This window comes from Marmota monax, unplaced genomic scaffold (assembly GCF_021218885.2).
Source record: "Marmota monax isolate L192 unplaced genomic scaffold, Marmota_monax_Labrador192_F-V1.1 WCK01_AAM20220418_F8-fsc00059, whole genome shotgun sequence".
Taxonomy (NCBI): Eukaryota; Metazoa; Chordata; class Mammalia; order Rodentia; family Sciuridae; genus Marmota; species Marmota monax.
Genome location: NW_026693595.1, coordinates 6995339 through 7017011, shown reverse-complemented (window position 1 = coordinate 7017011; position 21673 = coordinate 6995339). Strand labels below are relative to the sequence as shown.

Below are 21673 nucleotides of genomic sequence, written 5' to 3'. Positions count from 1 at the left end.
AAAAAAGTCTTGGGTGTTACCTGTTCTTGCAGCTGCTGATTTTTTGTCAATTATACAAAAATGCTATCCTTGGAGGAGGTGAGCTGTTTGACACTAAAGACTTTTCTTTATTTTTGACTGAAGATCTAAGATCTACAATCTTCAACTTTAATTCAAAGTGAAGAGACAAACTAGTTAGGTAGAACATGCAAAGCATTTCTGCAGAAACTGAATTTCGTGGTCTCTCATTCACCTTAAAGATATAAAGACAAACAATCAAAAAATTTTTTTTGAGAAGACCTGGACAAAAGCATTTAGAATGTGTCAGAATCATCTGGAGGGAGAGTGCAGGTTGTGATCTCACTCCCAGAGGGTAGAGACAGGAAAGGTGTTCCTTCACTCTAAACCTGAAGAGTTAGGCCCTCACAGGTATCACCCAGGACTTGATAAGAGCTCCTTGGAGGTTGGGGGATTTGATGGACTGGGGTCTCCCTCATTCATGCTTGCCAAAAGACTATAGGCTAGAGGGTTTCAGAAGCAGCCTGTGGCATCAGAAGGAATACTTGACTTGGCAAGTCTTATACTTTCTTCAGTATGTGTCAGAGGAGTCTGCTTTTGGGGGGTCCAAGAAAGAACTGTCAATTGAAAGTCATCTAAAATGAAACTTTCCATGATTTTTCCAAGAGGTAAGTAAGTCATCCTGGGGACAAAGATGCTGGCTACCTTAAATGTGTAACTTGAGAGGAAGTCACAAGCTACTCCTCATTCTCTGTGCCAATTACCCAGGTTATGTGTCTACTGGGTTTTCTTAAATGCAACACATATGGGCGGGGGTCATTCTAGAAGTTTAGAAACTGGGACTTAAAAAAAACCCTGATAGTCAAGAAAACAGGGAATAAGTGATATTATGAAATGCACTGCCTATACACATTTGATATTTTTTGTATTATCATTTGACTCAAGCTGGATTTTATTATGCAAATTGAATGGAAATTTTAGTGATATTTTATGAGTGTGTGCTGTGTTAATTTAGCTATCTCATGTACCAAATTGCCAATCTCCAGTTTGTGATGTGTATATATATAAAACCCAAAAGACTTTTAAACATATGGAAGTGCTTTTATGGATCACCCACGCTTACTTCAGGTTATGAACATTTCTACACCAAAGTGATTTTTCACATTAAGCTGGTGTAGGATTAGGTTTGCCTACATATACCAGAAATCATAAATCAACAGAGGCTGTTCACATTAGGTTTTATTCTTTCATGTAAAAAGCATGGAGGATATATTCTTAAACCTACTACTGGCACTGCGGGAATATGTATGGACAGGTGAATGAATGAATCAGATTGGATGGGACTTGTACTTTTTAGCTGCACATTGCTTAATTCCTTTCAGCCTCAGTTTTCCCCACCTGTAAAATGGAAATAAATTATGTCAAGTATTCTTCCTTTGCCCTCCTGATCTATTTTCTAGCTTTCTCCACCAAGTGCCAAGAAGGATAACTTCTGTAGATTACACCCGTGAGCTCCCTTGCCCTCTAGCATTCTGTGGGGGATTGGCCTGCAAGAAGCACTGGCAGGTGATTAGAGGAGGGAGAAGAATGAGTGTGACTACTTATCCTGTGGTTTCCTGCCTACAGGACCATGATTTGGTGATCATTGTGTGCCTGTTCTGAAAAACTACAACTATTAGATTGCACTGTCTTTATAGCTGTAGGTTTTTTTGGGTTCAGTAACTGCTCTACCATATGGCTCTTCTCTGACTATTCTCAGAGTACTTCAACATTGTTGAGATCTTAATGTTCACCATACTTTTATAAATGGATCCTTATATTCTCCCCAGTTCCCCATTTGATTGGTCTTTTCCTTCTGAGGCCATGATGGGTAAACAAGTCACAGCGTTGCTCTTTGTATTCAGTGAAATAATGCATATACTAATGCTATCATTATCTGTTTCCTTTTAATCCTGCATTATTTCATGCTTGGCAATATCTTGGCTGCACATAATTTCTGAAGGGTCGGTGGATTTATTGAAATATTTTACTGTTGAAAATGACCAGAACATAGCTCATGTCAAATTTTCAATTTTATACCTTAAAAAAAGGTGGATGCTAATTGTTTCCCCAAATATATTTTTTCTTCCTTTGTTGTTAAAATGTATAACATGAGGTCCAATCCAGGCTCCCTTAGCATTGACTGGTGAGTGGTGAAATCTTAGAGGAAGAACAGTTCACAGCTGGGAAATTGGGCTGGGAGACTAATGATTTGGTAAGTTGAGGTTTTAGAGAACAGTGGTCAGAGATCGGTGGTGTAGACCAGGGATCCAGGCCCAGAGACTATGGTTAAAACTATTTTGAATTGGGTAGGATCCTAGTTATGGCAGAGCCTTCTTGCTAACTTGAAGTAGACCAAACCTCTTGGACTACAGCTGTGATACTACTGCAATTGGAGGCTTCAGGTTTCTAAAGAGCAGTAAGCCTTTGTGTGAAACAAAAATCTAGTGGGATTGTTGTGTTCTGAGATTTCACTGGATGTTTGGGGGAACCTTGTCTTTGGGCTCAGGTAAAAGAGTGGGTTCTTTTGGTGATGAGTTCTGGTTCTCTGCTCTGAACCTCCAGATTCACGATCTAGAGGTTCATATGGGTGAAATACTGACTCCTTAGCTCCATTTTTCTTGCCAAGATTCCTTAGATGCTACCCATGATGCTTCTGCAATTGGTCTGAAAACATTAGTTTTCAGATTATCCCCCATAGTAATAATTGCTTGATATTTATCAAATTATCCTCCCTAATAAAGAATGGATAACAATGATGATGATGATGACAATGATGATGATATCTAAACTCCTTTTTTATTTAAAAAGTGATTGCTACAAATGTTTTCTTACTTAGGGAAGTTAAATATATAAACCCTGAGAAGGATAAAGAAGGAAATAGAAAGTAGATAAAAATTAGTATTTAGTTGAATGAAACACTTTCTATTTCATAGGAACAACTAATTTGATTTTATTTTCCAACAACACATAGTAAAAATTGCTATTTTTAGATATTCATGATAAAATAGTTGAGGGTTATATTATTTTTTAATGTGAAGGAGTCAATAATGAAAATCAGAATGCACTTCAATGGGAAAATATTTTAGTAACTGGACATTTTTGGTGATTAATTCATTTTTCTTACACGTGGCTTCTATTTTTCCAGATTTGGATATCAGAAACACACGAAGAGATGGCACAAGGTTTTTCAAACAAAAACTTCATTGAAATAAAGAGCAAGCCCTTATTAAATGAGGAAACAATGTGCTCTGGGATTATTGAGAGGTATTCTAAATACCTTCTTTTGTTTATAGGACCTGAACTTGCAGGAAAGGATTTGTATTAATAGTAATATAGATACCCCTCCTATTTTTTTGCCTCAAACTTTCTTCTCGTGCTGTACCCCTTCTTTGGGATTCCTTTTCCCTCAATGGTTTACCAGTTAACACTTTCACATGTTCTTGGTCCAGCTAAAAATCTCATTTCCTCTTTACACATTTTCTGACTACCTAGGTTTGAACCCCACTTTCACAAATGTGAAAGTTATTTGGTGCATACAATCCTGTTTGTACACTTATAAAATGGGAAAGACTAAACTGTTCACCTCAAAAGGTGGTTCAGAAGTTTAGATGAGATAAAGTATGCAATGTATCTAGAAATATTGCCGGAAATGCTGTCAGAATTAGGTAAACGTCATTAACCAGAATTAATTGCTCTGGTATCCCTGCCATTGGAGTATGTTATGTCCTACGTGAGAGCTGGACTTGTATTCTAGTTGTTTCTATGTGTGTGCAAGTCCTTGCCAGTGCCTCTTCATGGAAGAGCATGACATCGACTTTGTCTTTTATTGTTATTTTTGGAAAAGGCAGTCAAAGTAATGACAAAATGTTAAAATTTCCTTTTACTTAGACATTTATTTTTCAAAGTGTATAAACATTGCAAACATAAAACCCTGTAAAAATAATTGTAAACATTCAACCCTAAATTCATTTTATACAGCTTTGATAATTTATTTATGGCAGTCTGTCACATATTATTAAAAATTGCTGTCCCATCTTGTTTACAGGGATACAGGGTTGCCTGCAACAGATTTTGGGGCTCTTTTTACCAGACATCCACCGGATTGGAACAAAATGTAAGTAGCCCCCGAACTGCTGCAGGTTGTATAAAATATTTATTGATCCAGAGGAGTGAAGGCATGAGGGTATGCCAAGGTCAACAAAACGACTGTTACATGACATTTCAGATTTTCTTTAACAAATTTTTTTTTCAATCAAGAGGTATAACATTAATAATAATAACAACAACAATAATAAAAGGAATAATGCAAGCCAATCCTCATTATTTGCACATCTGTATTTACAAATTCTCCTAACTCTCTAAAATTTATTTGTAACCTTCAAATTAATACTTGCGGTACTGATGCAGTTACTTGCAGACATGGGCAAAATGTTAAGTCACCTGATGTTCACACTTTCAGCTGAAGTAAAATATGGAGGTGATCTGCCTTCTTGTTTTAGTTCTCATGCAGTAAACGACTGTCCCTTCACAGTCTATTTAGTGCCATGCTTTTCTAACTTTTATGCTTTTTGTTGATCTCGTTGTTAAAATGTCCCCCAAGCATAGTGCTGAAGTGCCATCATGTCCCTAAATACAATAAAGCTGTGATGTGCCTTTTGGAGAAAATCCATGTGTTAGATAAAATTTATTCAGGTAATGATGATAGTGCTATTGGTGGTGAATTCAATGTTGATGAAGTGACAATATATTCTAAATAAGATGTCTTTAAACAGAAACACGCACAAAATAAGGTCATATATTGATCAAGCAGAGACATGTCATGACCAGACGCTTTCAGGAACCTAACCTTGTATTGCCCTTAAGAGCAACGGTTCAATGCTTGCTAATTCAGGGTTTGCAACAACCTCTTGGAGCACTACTGTGAAAACAGAATGGACTGTAGAGCAAGAGATTGATGCATTTTTACTGATAATAGAAATTATTTGGGGAACAGTGTTAATTACCACTACAAAAAAGGAAATTTCTTATCTACTCATCTTTCTAAAGAACACATATTTTGTAATATACAGGTAAGTGATATGGAAATATACTTACAAACATGACAAAATTCTTGATATTGGATTTTGTATTACAGGATTGTTGTGAGAACTAAGCAAATTAAGATATGTAAAACAATTAGAACAGCAACTGTGACTTTAGGAGAATTTTCTTGATTTCTTTCATTCTTGATTCATTTTGTTTTCTCTTTCAGAAATTTTCTACTTGGATATTGGGTTGCTTGGCCTGATTCCTTGGATTTTCTTGTCTTTTTTCTCTTTTTTTTTCTTTTTATCTTTAGTATTTACTTTGCTCTCTATTACTACAATGCTACTAATGAATTTTGTTTTCTGAATTATTCTGTTTTTTTAAGATCCTTTTGGGGTTTCATGACCACAATATCTTCCCTTAGCCATCTGGGACAGTTAATGATAGTTTGTTTTTCTTTTAATTTCTCTCACACATAGTCTTCACTCAAAGCTGCTTTTTATTTAGTTTTAATTTTTGTTTGTATGGCATCTATCTTTGATGTGAGAAGCATTTTCCTCAGATGGTTCGTCATCAATTCTTGGTTTTTGTTCATAATTAAACAATAAGGCTGGGAGCCTATGGCAAGCATCATTGGAGGAATCTAGCTGGGTCGGCTTTTTAAAGCAGCCTTAGTGTCATAATTTCAGACTTTCCTTTTGGGCTGGTCAGATTACCAGAGGTGGAGCCCCAAGGGAAGTTTACCAGGGGAGGTGCAGTTGCTCTGCAGTGGAGGAGGACCTTTGGAGCTCTAACTGCTTCTTGAATAGCTCTGCCTCAGTCACCCTTTGATATCTTAGAATTTGGCTCTCTTCTACCTTATCCATCTTCTTTTATGCTTCCAAAATTTGTTTCTTTCTTCCTTTCTGTTCTATCTATTCTTGTGGATTCTAAGGTTCTAATGAAATTTTTGAGGAGCTCTTGAGGAAAGCAAGATTCTATGTGTTGTTCAACTTTAACTCTGAAGTTGGCCTCCTCCAGAAGACCTTCCCATACCTAACACCCCTATTCCCATGACTTCATAGACCCCTCCTCATGGCTGTTCATAGCGCTGTGTGCTTCTTTTTTACTAACACTATTTATTTGCTTTTGCCATTACTTCCTTTTTTGTGTTTCTTTCTGAATTCAATGCTCTGAGGGGCAGGACTGTCACAGTTCCATCCCCAGTGCCTAATATAGTCCTGACCCATAGCAGGTGCACCATGATTGTATTTGAATGCATAAGTTAATTACTTCTGATGTTGAACAACAAATTATAATAAAAGGGGGTGTATCTAATTTCTTATTTGATTTAGGAATTTGAGACCTGAAGAACACAATGATGTCTTCAATTCTATTTTGATAAATGCATTAGAAGACATGGTGTTTCACAAAACCAGCCCTTATTATTAATTTGAACTGCTAGAACTTCTTTGTGTTATTTGATTTATGAGTATTAGCAAGGAAATAAACACACCTTCAACTGTCCTTTGCTAATTCCATAAGTAATTCTTTCTTTCAGGTAATATACACTAATTAAAGGACAGTCCATATAATAGAATACTGTGGGGGTTTAGAATCTGCTGTCTTGAATATTAAATATTCTTTTGCTTCTTGCCAGTTGTACAGCTGTGGAAGTTAAATGTCAACTTTAAAAGGCAATGAATAAGAATGAGTTTGCTCAATGGACCAAAATAATGTGCTTCAACTTATAAAAGAAAGGCTGTAATCATAATGTAAATTTAAACTTCAGGTTACCTCTTAAGGAAAAAAAATCAGAAGAAAGGTATAGCTTTGTTATTAAGGAGACATTAGTCCAATGCAATGATCTTAATTTTTTGAGATAATATCCATTATATTGTAATGAAACTCAACTATTTGTTTCTTTTTCTCATAACTCAGCCTTTGGCCCACTTACTTCACTTGGGACCAAGATGGAGAAGACACAATACTTACACAAATTGGTAGTACATATCTCAGTAAAACAGATTGAAAATCAGAAGAACTAGAATGCTCAATACCACTCGTCACTTGTCACTTTTGTCAAACTTGTCACTCCTGACTTTCACTAGAGAAAAGGGCTCTGTGAACAATTTCTTCCTTATATGCCCCAGATTGAGATAAATGGAAAAAAAATTATAATATAGGGAACAATTAGGCAGAGATGAAAATTGATAGCAAAGACTTAATATGAGATTTATAGACTTTGAGTCTGGATTGAGCTCATCTAGAACTAGATATATTGTTTCTCTTGAGGGTTGACTACATTCCCAAGGACTTGACATTGGCCAGTGATGGAAGAGTTGAGTCAAGGAGGTTCAAAAATCTCTTTAGACAGTAACAGTGCTCTTTTGATCTCTGATCTGGTTGCCTGTGTAAGGAATCTCAAACATACATTACTTTTACTATGTAGATGTAGACAGTCAAAACATAGAAAAATAAAGGGGAGGATGGTTTCCTTTAAGGTATATAGGAAAAATGGATGGAAATGTGAATAGAGTGAATGGGCTAACTTAAGTGTCTTTCCTTGCCCTCTTATCTGATTCTCAAGCATCTCAAGTAAGTTTGACTCAATTTTGAAAGACTTTTTATGAGGCCTAGAAAACTAAATCATAACTTATCAGAGGGGTCCTATATATCTGATTATCTAATACAGAATAATTTCATGATTTGTTCAGACCCAGATAGTCATAGCTAATTCATTTCAGGAAGTAAGGTTTTCTGTGTAAAAGTATCTGAATTATATCTGTGACCATTAAATGAACAGCTAGAGACAAAAACAATAGAATAAACAACAACAAAAACTATATCAACAGATTCAATTTTAAAAGGGAAATTTAGGAAGAAATATAATTTTATGTGAAGGTCTTATTTCTCAGAGTATTAAATATTGATTTGATAGTAACTTAAATATACGCATGTAATCTTTTGTGATCCTAGGATAAGGGTCCACAGAAGAAGTCATTTTTTTTAATAGGGAAAACCCCAATTCTGGTAGAGGGTATTTGCCATGGGAGAAGCAGTTGCTTAGGAACCGGGATCAGTTTAAGAACATTCGGGAATACTGAGCACTAAGCACCCACTGGAGAATGGAGAAATAGCCAAGGTAGACCTCATACAAGGTCAGCCCTAAATATTGAATACTGTCATTTTTTACTGAAACTTATTGCCTTCTGATGGTAGTGATCAGTGTATATTTGTTAAAATTTTATGATTTTAAGTGTGTCATGTTTCCGAATTCACCCAAATACTTATATGATCCTCCTGGTGGGAGAAGAAACAAATTAACATTGACTTGGATCACTGGATAACTTTTTGACATTATGCGTTTTTTGAAAGAGCACAGTATGGGAAACTAGGAAACCTGGGATCTACTTCTTGGCCTACGTTAAAGCTACTAGGTGACCTTGTGCTGGTTAATAACTCTCTCTTGACTCCAGTTGTTTCCATCTGGAAAATGAGGGGATTGGATCAAATGATCTGTAAAGTCCTTTCCCATGCTAAAATTTTATGGCTCCGAGGAGCAAGGCATCTATGGTCGTGTAAATAGGCAAGTTAAATGAGGCCAAAAGTAGTTCAGGCAATTAAGTTTTCATTGTTGGCAGACAGCCGTCATCCATATGTGTGAGTGGAGTGGTCATTTCACAGTAGCCACAGCAAGCTTGGGCCACAGTTTATTCCTCTCACTGGGGCATTTAGCATCTGTAAAACCTCTGTACTTTTCAAAGGAAACATACTGCATATAAGTTGTTAGAGGACCCCCACCCCTTTTCTCAAAGTATAGTGCAAAGCATTTATTTTCTTTTCTACTTAGGCACTCCTATGGTGTTTTTTCTCTTGGTGAAACACCAGCCAGTTGTTATGAGAGGGACCTAAATTCCATTCCCGAGTCTGCATCTTATTCATTGCAGGACATTTAGTTTTTGTGTGACCAGCTTTTTTTCTTTGGGGCCAACATCCTCTCTTTCCCTCAGTGTAATTTAGCTAGGTCATATGATGGAAGGGCTGATTCTGTTCCTCATTCCCATCTCCCCATAAGCCCAAGTGTTGGGTACCTGATCCAGGCCAGGCCAATCAGAGAACATGCAGGGGTGGTAAACATGGAGCAGAGTATTCCTCCTCTACTCCCAGATTGCAGGTTCAGAAGATAGCTTCCTTCTGGGGGAGCATCTGTCTGTGCATTGAGTTATGCAGAGGTATAGAAAAGGAATGATCTGATGACCTCCTGCTTCTGTGAGCTGGTATTTTTCTTTCTTATTCAAGTTTGAGTTGGGTTCCTGTGCTTTAAAACTATATTAGAAATACTAATAAAATCAAATATTTACATGGAGCTTATATGTGTCATATTTTTATGTTCCCTACAAGAACTTTGTAAGTTGGTTCCATTGTCTGCATTCTGTGGAGGATAAAACAGAGCACAGAGAAGTAACATGTCCCAACTCTCATAGCTGGTATGTGATAACAAGTCAGAATTTTAACTGAGACAGTTTAACATTAAAACTCATGATCTTAGACACTCTTGTATGCTATCTTGCCAACTAGGAGACCTAGGATACATAATTTAGTTCTCTGAATATTGCTTTTCTCTATAAAAATGGATATAACAATTACTACATTTAGGCAGCTAGGTCCAGTGCACTTTAGCATTATATACATATGGTATTTTATTATGGGAATTGGCTCATACAATATGGAGGCCAAGAAGTCCAAACATCTGTTGTACACAAGCTACCAGGAGAGCCTTTGATCATTCAGAGTCTAAAGGTCTGAGAAACAGGGGAACTGATGGTATAACACCCACTTCAACTCTGAAAGCATGAGAACTTGTGAAGTAAAGGGCTGCTGATATAAATCCTAGAGTCCCAAGAACTAGAAGCTCTGATGTCTGAGGGCAAGAGAAAATGGATGTCTCAGCTCAAGAAGAGAGTGAAAATTTGCCTTTCCTCTGCCTGCTTGTTCTATTTGGGTTCTCAGTGGTTTGCATGGTGCCTCAGTAGGTAGAAGTAGGAGGAAATGACAGGGACATCAATATCAGCACGATATGATATATATTTTTAAAATGATGGTTGCTCTAAATAATGGAATGGAATTTCCCAGAATGGTCGTAATCTTTCCTCCTTCCCCACTGCAACATAGATATTGTGTGGCCCTCTGTGACTGGACTTGTCTTAATAATGGATGCTGTTCCACTGCTTCCAGCAATGAGATTAATTTCAAATTAATTTCCTGCTTATTTGAGTCTCTTACACAGATTCAGATGCCTAGATGGGACCATGTGATTTGGTGAGTAGATGTCACTCACCTTTGTCATGACTGCCAGGGTGTTGGGTGAGAAAATATCTGTCTTGCCTCTAGACACAACAGAAAAGAAACAGCTGAACTTTAAGCTTCTTCCAAGTTTCAAATTAATCCACTGTGACTCTGTGGATTTGGGTATATCATCTTGTCACCGCTTCACACATGTTATCACTCGTGTTTTTACATGTATAGATACTTTAACACCATGGCTCTAATGATAACTTGAATATCAGACTTCTTTCTCTTTCTCATCTTACAAAACACCTTTAGTTGTTCTTTATCTTGAAAGTTGTCTCCTAGCTGCACCTGTTAAAGGTCGAAGAGGGCATATGTGACAAATGGTGGGAGGTGCTGGGTGAAAGCCAGCTGTCTAACGTCCAAGCATCCTTACAGTGTGGCATTATCCTGTGAATTTATCAGCATCTGGTCTTCGGTTTTGCATTTCCAGAAAGATCATTTTATCTGTGTTTCAGAATTTATCTGACTCATGGAGACTGACTTGTGCTCATTAAACTCATAAGAAAAGCCAGAATTCTAATTAGTTAATTTATAATGAGAAATAAAATTTTCAAGCACACTAGACAGTCATGTCAGCCTAATAAAAGCATTCTCTCTGTGTAAAAAACCATATGGGAAGCCAGATTATAATCAGAATGTGGTTCAGTGTTTGGAATCTGAGCCAGGGGAGTTGGTTATATGATTATAGTGATTAATGACCTTAGACTCTGATTGTAATAGGACTCTTTCAGTTGTAGGTGACAGAAACACATCATCATGGGCAAAAGAGGGGTTTATTAAAGTACTGGAATGCCTCATGGAACTATGGTGAAATCTAAGGTGAAGCCTGGCTCCAGGGTTGACTGCAATCAGGAGTAAAATACCTCCAGGATTCTCTTCCTGTTGGCTCTATTTGCTTCCTCCTTTTTGCCCTCAGAGTTCCTCATTTTTTCCCATTCATCCTCCCATTATCAATCAGCATCCACTTGTCAGAGAGAACATTCAATGTCTGGTTTTTCAGGATTGACTTACTTTGCTTAGCGTGATATTCTCAACTCCATCCATTTACCTGGAAATGCCATAATTTTATTCTCTTTTAATGCTGAGTAATATCTAATGGATGTGAAATGGTACTTTATTTTGCTATACTTTGCATTTCACTAATTATTTGATTTACAACAGAATTTTAAGACTGAATTTATTTCCAAATAGTAATTAGCCATGCTGTTTTTTTACATTGTGAATTGTGCATTCCCAACTGAGATTTTTGTCTTGTTGATTTGTGAAAGTGTTTTAAAATTTATTCTAATAAATACAGGTACTGATCCTGTTTTGTTTAAATTTATAATGAATTTCTTCCTCCAGTCTATGACTTTCCTTGTAATTTTATTTTTGATGTCTTTTGATCAACACAAGTTTTGAAGTATTAGTCAATACTTCAATATTAAATATCAAACTATAAGCTTTTTAAAAATTACACACACATACATATACATGTATATGCATATACACACATATATGCATGCACATGTGTATATATGCTGCACACGTGTATATACATATATATGCATATACATGTATGTATACACACACGTGTGCATGCATATATACACGTGTATGCATATATACATGTGTATGCATATATACATATGTAACATGCATAATATATGAATTCATATGTAACATTTTTGTAAGACTAACCAGTTAGTCCAGTACCATTTGATCCACCCTTCCCTTGCTAATTAACAAAGTCATTCTATCATATGCCAAGTTCTCATATTAAACAGGTCTATTTCTGAGCTCTAGAGCTCTATATTCTACTCTGTTGGTCTATTTGTATATTCTTGCACTGATACAACACTGTATTAATTACTACATCTTTATGCTATGTCTTGATATCTGATAGTGGGAACTTAACCCTCATCTTCCTTTTCAAAGTCATCTCCTCTGTCCTTGGCATTTTTATGACTCCAAAAAGTTAAGATTTGTTTAACAAGTACCATGTAACACCTTGCTTTTGGGTTTGGATTTTCTGTTTATTTAAATATGTTGGATTTTCCTGGACTAGCAACAACCATAGGTAATTCTACCAAGGGGAAATAAGTTTGGGCAGTTTGCTCAGTATTTTAGTTTAAGAGTGCCCTCTTCTGTTAGGATATTGAAGTAAAGTTAATTTAATTGGTGACACTTAACTGGATGGAGGGTAGATGGTGGAGGGAAGAAGGAGGGGTATTGATAATGTGGTATCATCTTATAGTTCCATGATCTTTAATTTCTGGTGTTTGATTTTTTTCCCACCTTCCCAATTGCCCCCAGAAGCAATACCTTCCCTTGACTGCAGTTCTGGTCCTTTGTACTTGGCAAATCATGGTCCAGATCCTCTAATTTGAGACTGTTCTCAGTATCTCCCCACATCAGGGAAAGATGCTCTCTTTCTGGAGATGATGTCATCTATGTCCTACCCCTGCCTCACAAGGGACCTACTACCCTCTGCTCTCTTCCATGTAATCCTGCCTGACTGTGTCCCAGCGTGGGCTTTGATCTGACTCTGCACATTGATTGTGGATTGTTCCGCCTGCCTACATGTAAATTGAAACTTGTAATGTCAAAAGAAAAAAATAATAACAAATTTGAAGATCTTAGTTGGCTTTTACTTGCAATTCTAGAGTCAGATAGCACTTCATCCTATAAAATAAAATGAGCTGAACAGAGGTTGGTTTTAGAGACAGAAGGCGGAAGAAACAAAGAACAAAAAGTGGGTTGGTTGTTTCAAAGTTGTTTTCCTTGTAAAGGATAAAACAGAGGGACCTCCCTTGTTATACTATCTAAAACTGGTTTGCTGGGAGAGATATGGCTACCAACTCTCTCTCTCTCTGTCCTTATTTCTTGGCAAGTCTAAATAAACAACTTGGTTTTGGCTTGGTGGCATGGACACTCAGCATGAGATTTCATTTTGGTTTGTTCTGTTGGGCCTATTGCCAGAGCTCAGTTCAAACCAATAATTTCTTATACATTTTATTTAATAATAGTATTTTCTATCCTCTATTATGCTTCAATTATAGGTATGTGTATGATTTAATTTTCTTTGTTGTTGACGTGTAAAGCTTTGGAGGAGGGTATATGTAAAGATTTGGATTTAAGCAACCAAAGGGTGAAGAAATGTGTTAAAATCTTCCTCTATGACTGTACATCTTTCATTTCATCTTTGTGATTCTGTCTTTTTTATGCCTTATTTATTATATTCATCATTGGTTTATTGACTTAGGACTATTATATATAATCTTGGTGACTTGTCCCTTTAATCAGTTGGTAAGATCTCTTTAACTAGTAACTTTTGACTCTAAGTATTATATTTGCTGTTAGTGTAAGAATATAATTTCTTTTAGAAAAGTGTTTATATATATTTATAGACTTTTACTTTCAAGCTTTCTTTGAAAATAATTTAATGTTGAGTATTAACGCACATATTTGGACATTCAAAAATAATTTGATGCTCAATTTAAGTCTGAGAAAATGTCTTCACTAATGAGTTTAACCATTTTACTTTCATTGTGGCTGCTAAGACATTTTATGATTTTAATTTGTCCTATGGGTGGAAATAATTTTTTCCCAATTCCTTTTATTTTCTTTTCCTTACTTTATTAAAGATTGATTTTTCTTTTTAAAATGTCATTTACCAGTTTGAAAGTTACACATCCATTTTTTCTTTTGACAATCAGTGCTCAAAACTCTGGTGTGCAACCGGAGTCACCTGGCAGGATTGTTACACTACGCTTGCTGGGCTCCACCCATGGAGTTTCTAATTCAATGGGCTTGGGGTAGGACCCAAGTGCATTTGGCCCTCCAGATCCACAGTTTCCCATCTGCATGTTCAACCAGCCAGACTGAATATATTTTTTTAAAAGTGTGTCTATACTGAACATGTACAGACTTTTCTCCCTTCAGTATTCCCTAAATAATGAAGTATAAGAATTATTTATGCATCATTTATATTGTATTAGGTATTATAAGTAACCTAGAGATGAATTTCAGCTCATAGGAGGATGTGCACAGATTATGTGTAAATACTACATCATTTTAAATAAAGGATGTGAGCATTCACAGATTTTGTTATCTACTGGGGTCTTGTACCCGGTTCTCCTGCAATACCCAGGGATGACTATACTTGCATTTTTGTCATGTTCCCTGGTGCTACTGTTGGGGACAACACCTGGAGGTAGGAGTTGGTGGTCATCACCAGATTAAATACTAACAACTGTAGCTGATAACCCATTTGAGTTGGACTTTGTTATTTTAGAATTCTTGTTAAAATGTCTTACTTTCCAAAGAAATTAGGTGGTTTCCTTGACCATCTAGTCCTGTAATATTGCCAGGAATAGAAGTAGGGTTGTAATTGCTTACAGGAGAATAATTTCCCCTTATCCTAAGCTCCAGGAGGAGACTTTCTTTCAAGTGTCTCTGGGCTGGGACCTGTGGTTTCTCTGGTCTCTTTTATGTAGAAGTGCAGACTTTACAGATTCTAGCTGCAAACTGGAGTTTAGCTCTTTGTCTCATGTGAAGCTAAGGCTGTTTCTCTTGACCTGAAGTTAAAACTCCCCCTCCAGGGCTGGGCCAACAGCTTTTATGATTTCCCCTTGTAGTGAGTGTCCTTTTCATTTCTCACATCTCCATGTTTCCCTTTGAGCTTGGCTAGGCTTGTCCTTGTGTGTGTGTGTGTGTGTGTGTGTGTAAGTGTTCCATCCAGCATTTCTGTGTGTTTAAGCGGGTAGGGGCTGGGTATACTCAGAGTTCTCAGTTTACCTAGTTGTCTTCTATTATCTCTTCAGCTGTCATCCTAAAGAGAATGTGGAGAAAAGGGCCAAAAAGGTTTCAGAATCAGGTAGAGAGTAGTAAAGAGAATTCCTGGAATGCAGAACATCCGAGTTCAGGGACTTGGAAGTTGGTAGCCACAAATTTTATTCACATAGAAGAGTAGTAGGTGGTGCTATATTGAAGTAATTGAAGGAGGGATACCTGGTGGTGGTGGGTGATGCTAAAAAAGAGCCTGGGGCATTTGTGGGGTTTAAATATTTTGTTGGGACCAGTCTATCCTGATGTTATTATTTCATGCAAAGTTTATAACACTAACATTTTAAAATTTCTTCTTTTTTGGAATCCTTTTATCAGATGTTGACTTATCCCTTTTAGGTATACAATGACAACATACGCTGAAGATTATGTTCCACCACATGATTATCCGCCACGTGTGAGTACAAGAACCACAATCTAAAATTTATGTACTTAAAATGACAGATTGCATCTAGTATAAACAGTTGATCTCGTGAAGAAAGAAGAAGTTGCTGAGATTTATGATGTTTTATATTTATTTAGATATATTAGCTGTTTGTGAAAGTCAATAGAATATTTTATGGTTATAATTTATTTTTGGAAGCTTATAGATTTTAGGGTGGAAAATATTGCAGTGTCCAAAACATATTAATCACTTTCTTTCTCATCTAGTTTATTGCTCCCATCTTAGACTTAATTTATTTGGAATGAGAACCTACCTTTTATTTGTATCTTATGGACACATGAATATGTGGCTTAATTTAGCTCTGGGAAATGTGTATTTTGATTTTTAAAAAGTTCAGTTCAAACTTAAATATATTTTTACTTTAAGAACTATACAGTAGGGCTCAGTTGTATAGCTCAGTGGTGCAAAGTATTTGCTTAGCATGTGTGAGACCTGGGTTGATCCCTAGTATCAAGAAAAAGAAAAAAAAGAAAATATGCAACAAAATTAGCTTTGCTTAGAAGTTTTAACCAATAAACATGAGATAGAAAAAAGATTTAAATATTGATAAAAAGAAAAATAAGACATTGTTATGTTCAGATTCTGTGATTATCTACTTAGGAGAACCAAGATATTAAAACTAAGGAATAATTAGAATGAATAAAATAGTTTTCCTTCATATCAGTAACCAGCTAGTAAATTATAAAGGAAAAAAAATACAAATTATTACAGTAACACAAATTTTAAAAATACTTTTATGAAAAAATATTTACCAAGGTGAGTAAAAGAAGATGTGATATTTCATCTCCAAAGAAGTCAGAGGCTACTTCTCCATCAAGAGGTGATTGATTGTCCCTCTGTCTCTTGAATCTGGACTGTCAGGTGACTGATTTGATTAGTAGGGCATTGCAGAAGTGACTGTGTAAACCTTACCTTAAGAACACTGCTTCTGCCTCTTGAAATGAATTACCATGTAACAAGTCTAGGCTACTCTGTTAAAAAGAGAGGCCATAGGGAGGAACACCCAGGAGCTTGTCTTAGAAGTGAGCAAGTCATCTTGGACCTCCAGCTTGTATGAGACTGATTCCAGCTGACCCTGACGGTGAAACCCCTGAGAGAACACAAGGGCAGAAGCTACTAAGTTCGTTTATTTGTTTTTTAAAAATCAAAAAATAACTGAGACAGAAATCTTGAATGAAAAAGAATAGCTAGCATTTAAAAGAACTGAAAAATTAATAATAAATTAAATTTATAAATTTAATATAACTCCAATGATTTGTTTTCCATCAGAATTTAGGATTCTAAGAATTACTTGAAAAAACAAATAGATGAGAATAAAATATATATAATAATTTTAAGGAAGTAAAAGACTTATAATATTACCTTTAGTTTATATTATATTCTTATTTTAAAATAGCATTCAAACCATAAAAACAGCAAATACAATAGTTTAATATTGATAAACTCAATACATACAGAACTCATACTTATGGCAAGGAAAATGTTAAAAACTCTAGAGAAACAATCAAAGGACATATAAAGGTAACTTACAAAAGTATGAAATATAATTAACTAATAAATATAGGTAATAAACCAATTTACAAATAATAAAATACACGAGTTACAATAATAAGATTTTTCTACTAAAATATTGGCAATATTTTTAAAAATAATAATCCTCAGTGAGGTAAAGAATGGAGTGAGATGTGTACTTTATCTGTTGCTAGGAAAACTAAATTGTTTCAATCTTCCTGGAAAGGGATTTGGCAATATGCATTAAGATTCCATTTGACCTAATAATTTTCCTTCTAGAAAATCTCCCAATGAACAATTAATCAAATGAGAAACAAAATTTATATCAAAATATGCTAATTACTTAATTATTTATATGGCAAAACTTGGTAATATCTAAATATTTCTATTAGGAATGGTGTTGACTATAATCATATGATGAGATATTGTACAGTCTTTATAATGTCCACAGATAGTTCTTAGTGTCTTAATAAATCTTCATTGAAGGTTAAAAAAATTAAGATGTGAAATTATGTATTAAGTTTACCCTAAATGGTTAAAATATAGAGGAAATTTAAAAACTGAAAAAAATGTTGAAATATTAGTAAATTTGGCCATTGAATGTTGAGATTCTAGGTGATTTTCTTCATCTTAATCCTTTTTAGAATTTTCCCATACAATAAGCATTATCATTAATAATTAGAAAATCATAAGGGAAGTATATTATTTAAATATACACTTCAGACCTATTTCCTTATTTATAATGGCCTTATCTAAATCCTTGAGTAAAAGGAAGTTGCATGACACCTAACTAAACACAAAAGGGGCTGGGGCCGTAGCCCAGAGGCAGAGCGCTTGCATATCGTGTGTGAGGCACTGAGTTTGATCCTTAGAACCACATAAAAATAAACAAATAAAATAAAGGCATGCTGTCTATCTACAACTAAAAAACTAAAAAGAAAAAGAAACTCACAACATTCAAGAACTAAATATAATAATTTTAAAGAATGTGAGCTTTATTTTCAGGGCACAACAATTTTTACCCATTATATTTTAAGTTCCTGTTTTTATTATTTTCAGCATTGTTTCTGATATTTCTCGCTTTGCTTGTTCCCACATCAGTAGCACAGCATGCTATAGCAGTTGTTTAGATTTATTGCAGACTTCTGTTTGTTCACTTCTAACTTCCGTGCCAGAGTAAATGATTTCAAGGCATACTTTTAGCACTGCTTCTAATATCCACATTTAATGAGTGCTTGCATTATATTGTAACAGGATACAAAAAATATTTTAAATTATAATAATAGTAGATGGTTAAAACCCAGCAGTGTAGTGATGGAACTCTGACAATGAAGTTACCATGCATGAAAATGTATGACTCACAAAATATTGAAAAAGAGCGTATTTGTTGACTTCCTAGAGTCATGGCATGTGGCCTTAGCAGAAGTTAGTTTCACCACTCATTCATCCTACTATGTTTGCCATTATGTAATTCTGGAAGAAATATGAAAGCATTTGGATGCTTATTATTTCAAACATGCATGAACCTATCCTTCAATTTTCATATTATGTTCTGTTACATTTTCTTAATTCACTTTTATATAAAGTGGGACAGAATTATTGGAGGTAAAGGGAATGCAAGTTATCATCTCATAGCTCTAAATAAAGACAAGGAAAGATAGATAAAGACAAAGAAAGCTAATAAGTCATTTCCAAGGAGAGGAATGGAAAAAAAATTGTGAGCTCTATCTTCTGAACTCCATTTCTTAAGCTGGAGGTCATTAGTGCATCTCAATTTTGCTTACAGATATCTTCTCTTAAAAGCTTCTCCATATCCTAAAGAGCCAGGACAGAGATTAAGTTGCAGAGAAGGTATATTAGAGAATGGGTCCAAGGCTGATGGATTGATGTGCAAGTCCTTAGGACAAGGCAGCAAGCTGAAGATTATAGTAGAGAGTTTACTGGCTCTAGTGAGATGAGCAAGGAAAAGAATTAGTTTGGCTTCAGGGACTGGCAAGCTCAGGAAGTTAAAAGGTCAAAGACACAAAAATATAGATTAAAAAAAAACAACAACTACAATATGAGAGCAGCTACAAGAGTGAGAGAGCTAGAAGAGGTCATGATTGAAGAGAGGTGTATTAGAATTTACTCTATTTCAGAGGTAGGACAGTTCTGGAAAATGACAGAGGATAAGGTGTGGCCATGAGAGTGAGTTTCTAACATGTATCAAATTCATTAATTTGAAAAAGTGAAGGCATGATAAACCAGGATGTTGGCTAGATCCAAAGTATGGATGTTGGAAATTAATATACAAGAGGGCAGGACAGAGGGCAGGGCCAAAGACTGTGAATCAGATGACCAGCCCCCAGTGAACTTCAGCAGCACCTGAAGTTCAGAAAGCATCAGAAAGTTGGTGGCTCTTTCCAGCCATGCAGCTATCAATTATTCAGTCACAAGTATAAAGCATCTTTTTGTCTTTTTTATTGGAATTGCCTTTTGAATTGTCTTTCTAGGTGTATGGGTATTTCCAAACCAGAAATTGTTGTATAATCTAGTTAATTTATAAGTAGAAAGCTGAGGAAGTTTTCAATAATTATGTTTTAAAAGTTAGCCTGCATTCCAAATGGACCTCAGCACTGCATGCACTGTCTTATAGTAAAGAAAAGAAGCTGTTCTGTTTTAGAGTTATTTATAACAAAAGCAGGATTGGCCTGCCCTACCCCTGGGTCTCTGTGAACTGGGAGGCATATAGCATTGTTAAAATACTGTATTTCTGTGCTGATTGGAAATTATCTGTGATTTGAAATCCTCCAGGACCCTGCTGGCCCAGACCTACCTTGGAATCTCTGCATTCAGCAGTGCATGATAATTTTCCTTGGCCTGAAACACTTTATTTTCATAGGCGCCTCCCTCCATTAAAATAGATAAATAGAAAAATATATTTTTGATTGAGTTGGAATAAAGACAAATATAATTCACTTGGATTTTTTCCCTTGGGGGGGACATTTAAAGCTTATTAAAGAAATATATATATTTTAGGCTCTATTTCTCATTAGCATTTTTGCAGAGAACGCCCCCCCCCCCCTTTTTAAACACTGCTTGAATCCTTGCCTATTTGTATTGTGAGTTTTTTTTTTTTTTTTTTTGGTACCAGGGTTGTGAGCCTCGGGGCACTTAACCACTGAGCCACATTCCCCAGTCTTTTAATTCTTATTATTATTTTTTTTATTTTTAGATAGGGTTTTGCTAAATTGCTTAGGCCTTTCTAAATTGCTGAGGCTGTGTTTTAATTTGTTATCCTCCTGCCTCAGCCTCCTGAGCCACTGGGATTACAGGTGTACCACTGAGTATTTTTGCATAAAACTAAAGTACTTAACACTCACTTTTTCCTGGGAAGTACTTTTTGACTTTTATATCTTATTTTAGGCAAAAATTTCTATGTAATAGCTATTATCAATGCAAAACACAGCTCTTGCTCCTTAGGAAGTAAGTTTATTCAGGGCCAAATATGAGGGACCGGGGCCTGGGAACATGAATACATGTTACCATACATAATATGTTTTGTAATGGAGAAGGTTACATGAACAAAAAAAAGTCATAAATTGACATATTTGCCATTACATGGGTGGGGGCTTCAGGTAGGGGGCTGGAGCAGAGCAGGGCATTTCTTATATAGGTTTCAGCTGACATCTTACGGCCTTCTTAGCTATAGGGTTGCTGGAGGCTAGGAGTTGCTAAGCTTAGTGATGTAGTCCAAGAGTTTTACCTAGTGATTATTAGGAAGTTAGTTCAGAAACAGAGGCTGGAAGATCATTTTGGTTCTTGAGCTGAAACATTTCATCTTTCCACAATTACAGTATGTTCTAATCAACCCAGGTCAGCCTGCAGGATCTTTTTTTTAAAATTTCACTTATTTATTTTTATGTGGTGCTAAGGATCGAACCCTGGGTCTTGCATGTGCAAGGTGAGTGCTCTACTGCTGAGCCACAACCCCAGACCCCCTGCAGGATCTTTAATATAGAAGAGCTCCTTCAGAGAACTTCAGTACACACTGCCATTGGTTTTTGGCCCTGAGATGTTTGTGGATATTATATAATCAGCATGATTTTCTAGTTTAATGATCATTTGGTAGAGTTTGTTTTTTAAAATGGCACCTGCATTTTTAGATTGTGGTAAAATATACATTAACAAAATTTACCATTTCAACCCCCTTTTCTTGTATAATCCAGTGGTATTAAGTGCATTCCCATTGTTATATCTTTTTTAAATTCTGATTTTTAAAAGCCATTAAAAAACTTTATGGGCCCCTAGAAGCTTCATGGGCCCTAGGCACTGTGCTTCCTGTGTGATGTCTACCTGGGCCTAGGCTGGACCTCCAAGAAGCCAGGTCAGTACCTGGATGCCCAGGAACCTTAGGACTTGCTCAGTCAGACTGGATGGTAAATATTTTTCATATCATCCAGACCTCAGAGCTTCTTGGCTACAGACAGAGGTGGGCATGGGGGCAGCACC

At 35.9% G+C, this 21673-nt stretch overlaps 1 protein-coding gene across 4 annotated transcripts in view; it reads left to right on the top strand.

The window, feature by feature from the left end:
* Nucleotides 1–21673, top strand: part of Cfap95 (cilia and flagella associated protein 95) — a 101105-nt gene that overhangs the window by 29840 nt on the left and 49592 nt on the right. For 3 of the 4 annotated variants that reach the window (XM_058584026.1, XM_046459471.2, XM_046459473.2), the window contains exons 3-5: nucleotides 3185–3303; nucleotides 4085–4153; nucleotides 15565–15622. In XM_058584026.1, the coding sequence (XP_058440009.1) occupies nucleotides 3185–3303; nucleotides 4085–4153; nucleotides 15565–15622 (246 nt within the window). The remainder of the gene's footprint in view (nucleotides 1–3184; nucleotides 3304–4084; nucleotides 4154–15564; nucleotides 15623–21673) is intronic. The other variant, XM_046459474.2, reaches the window with a different exon arrangement.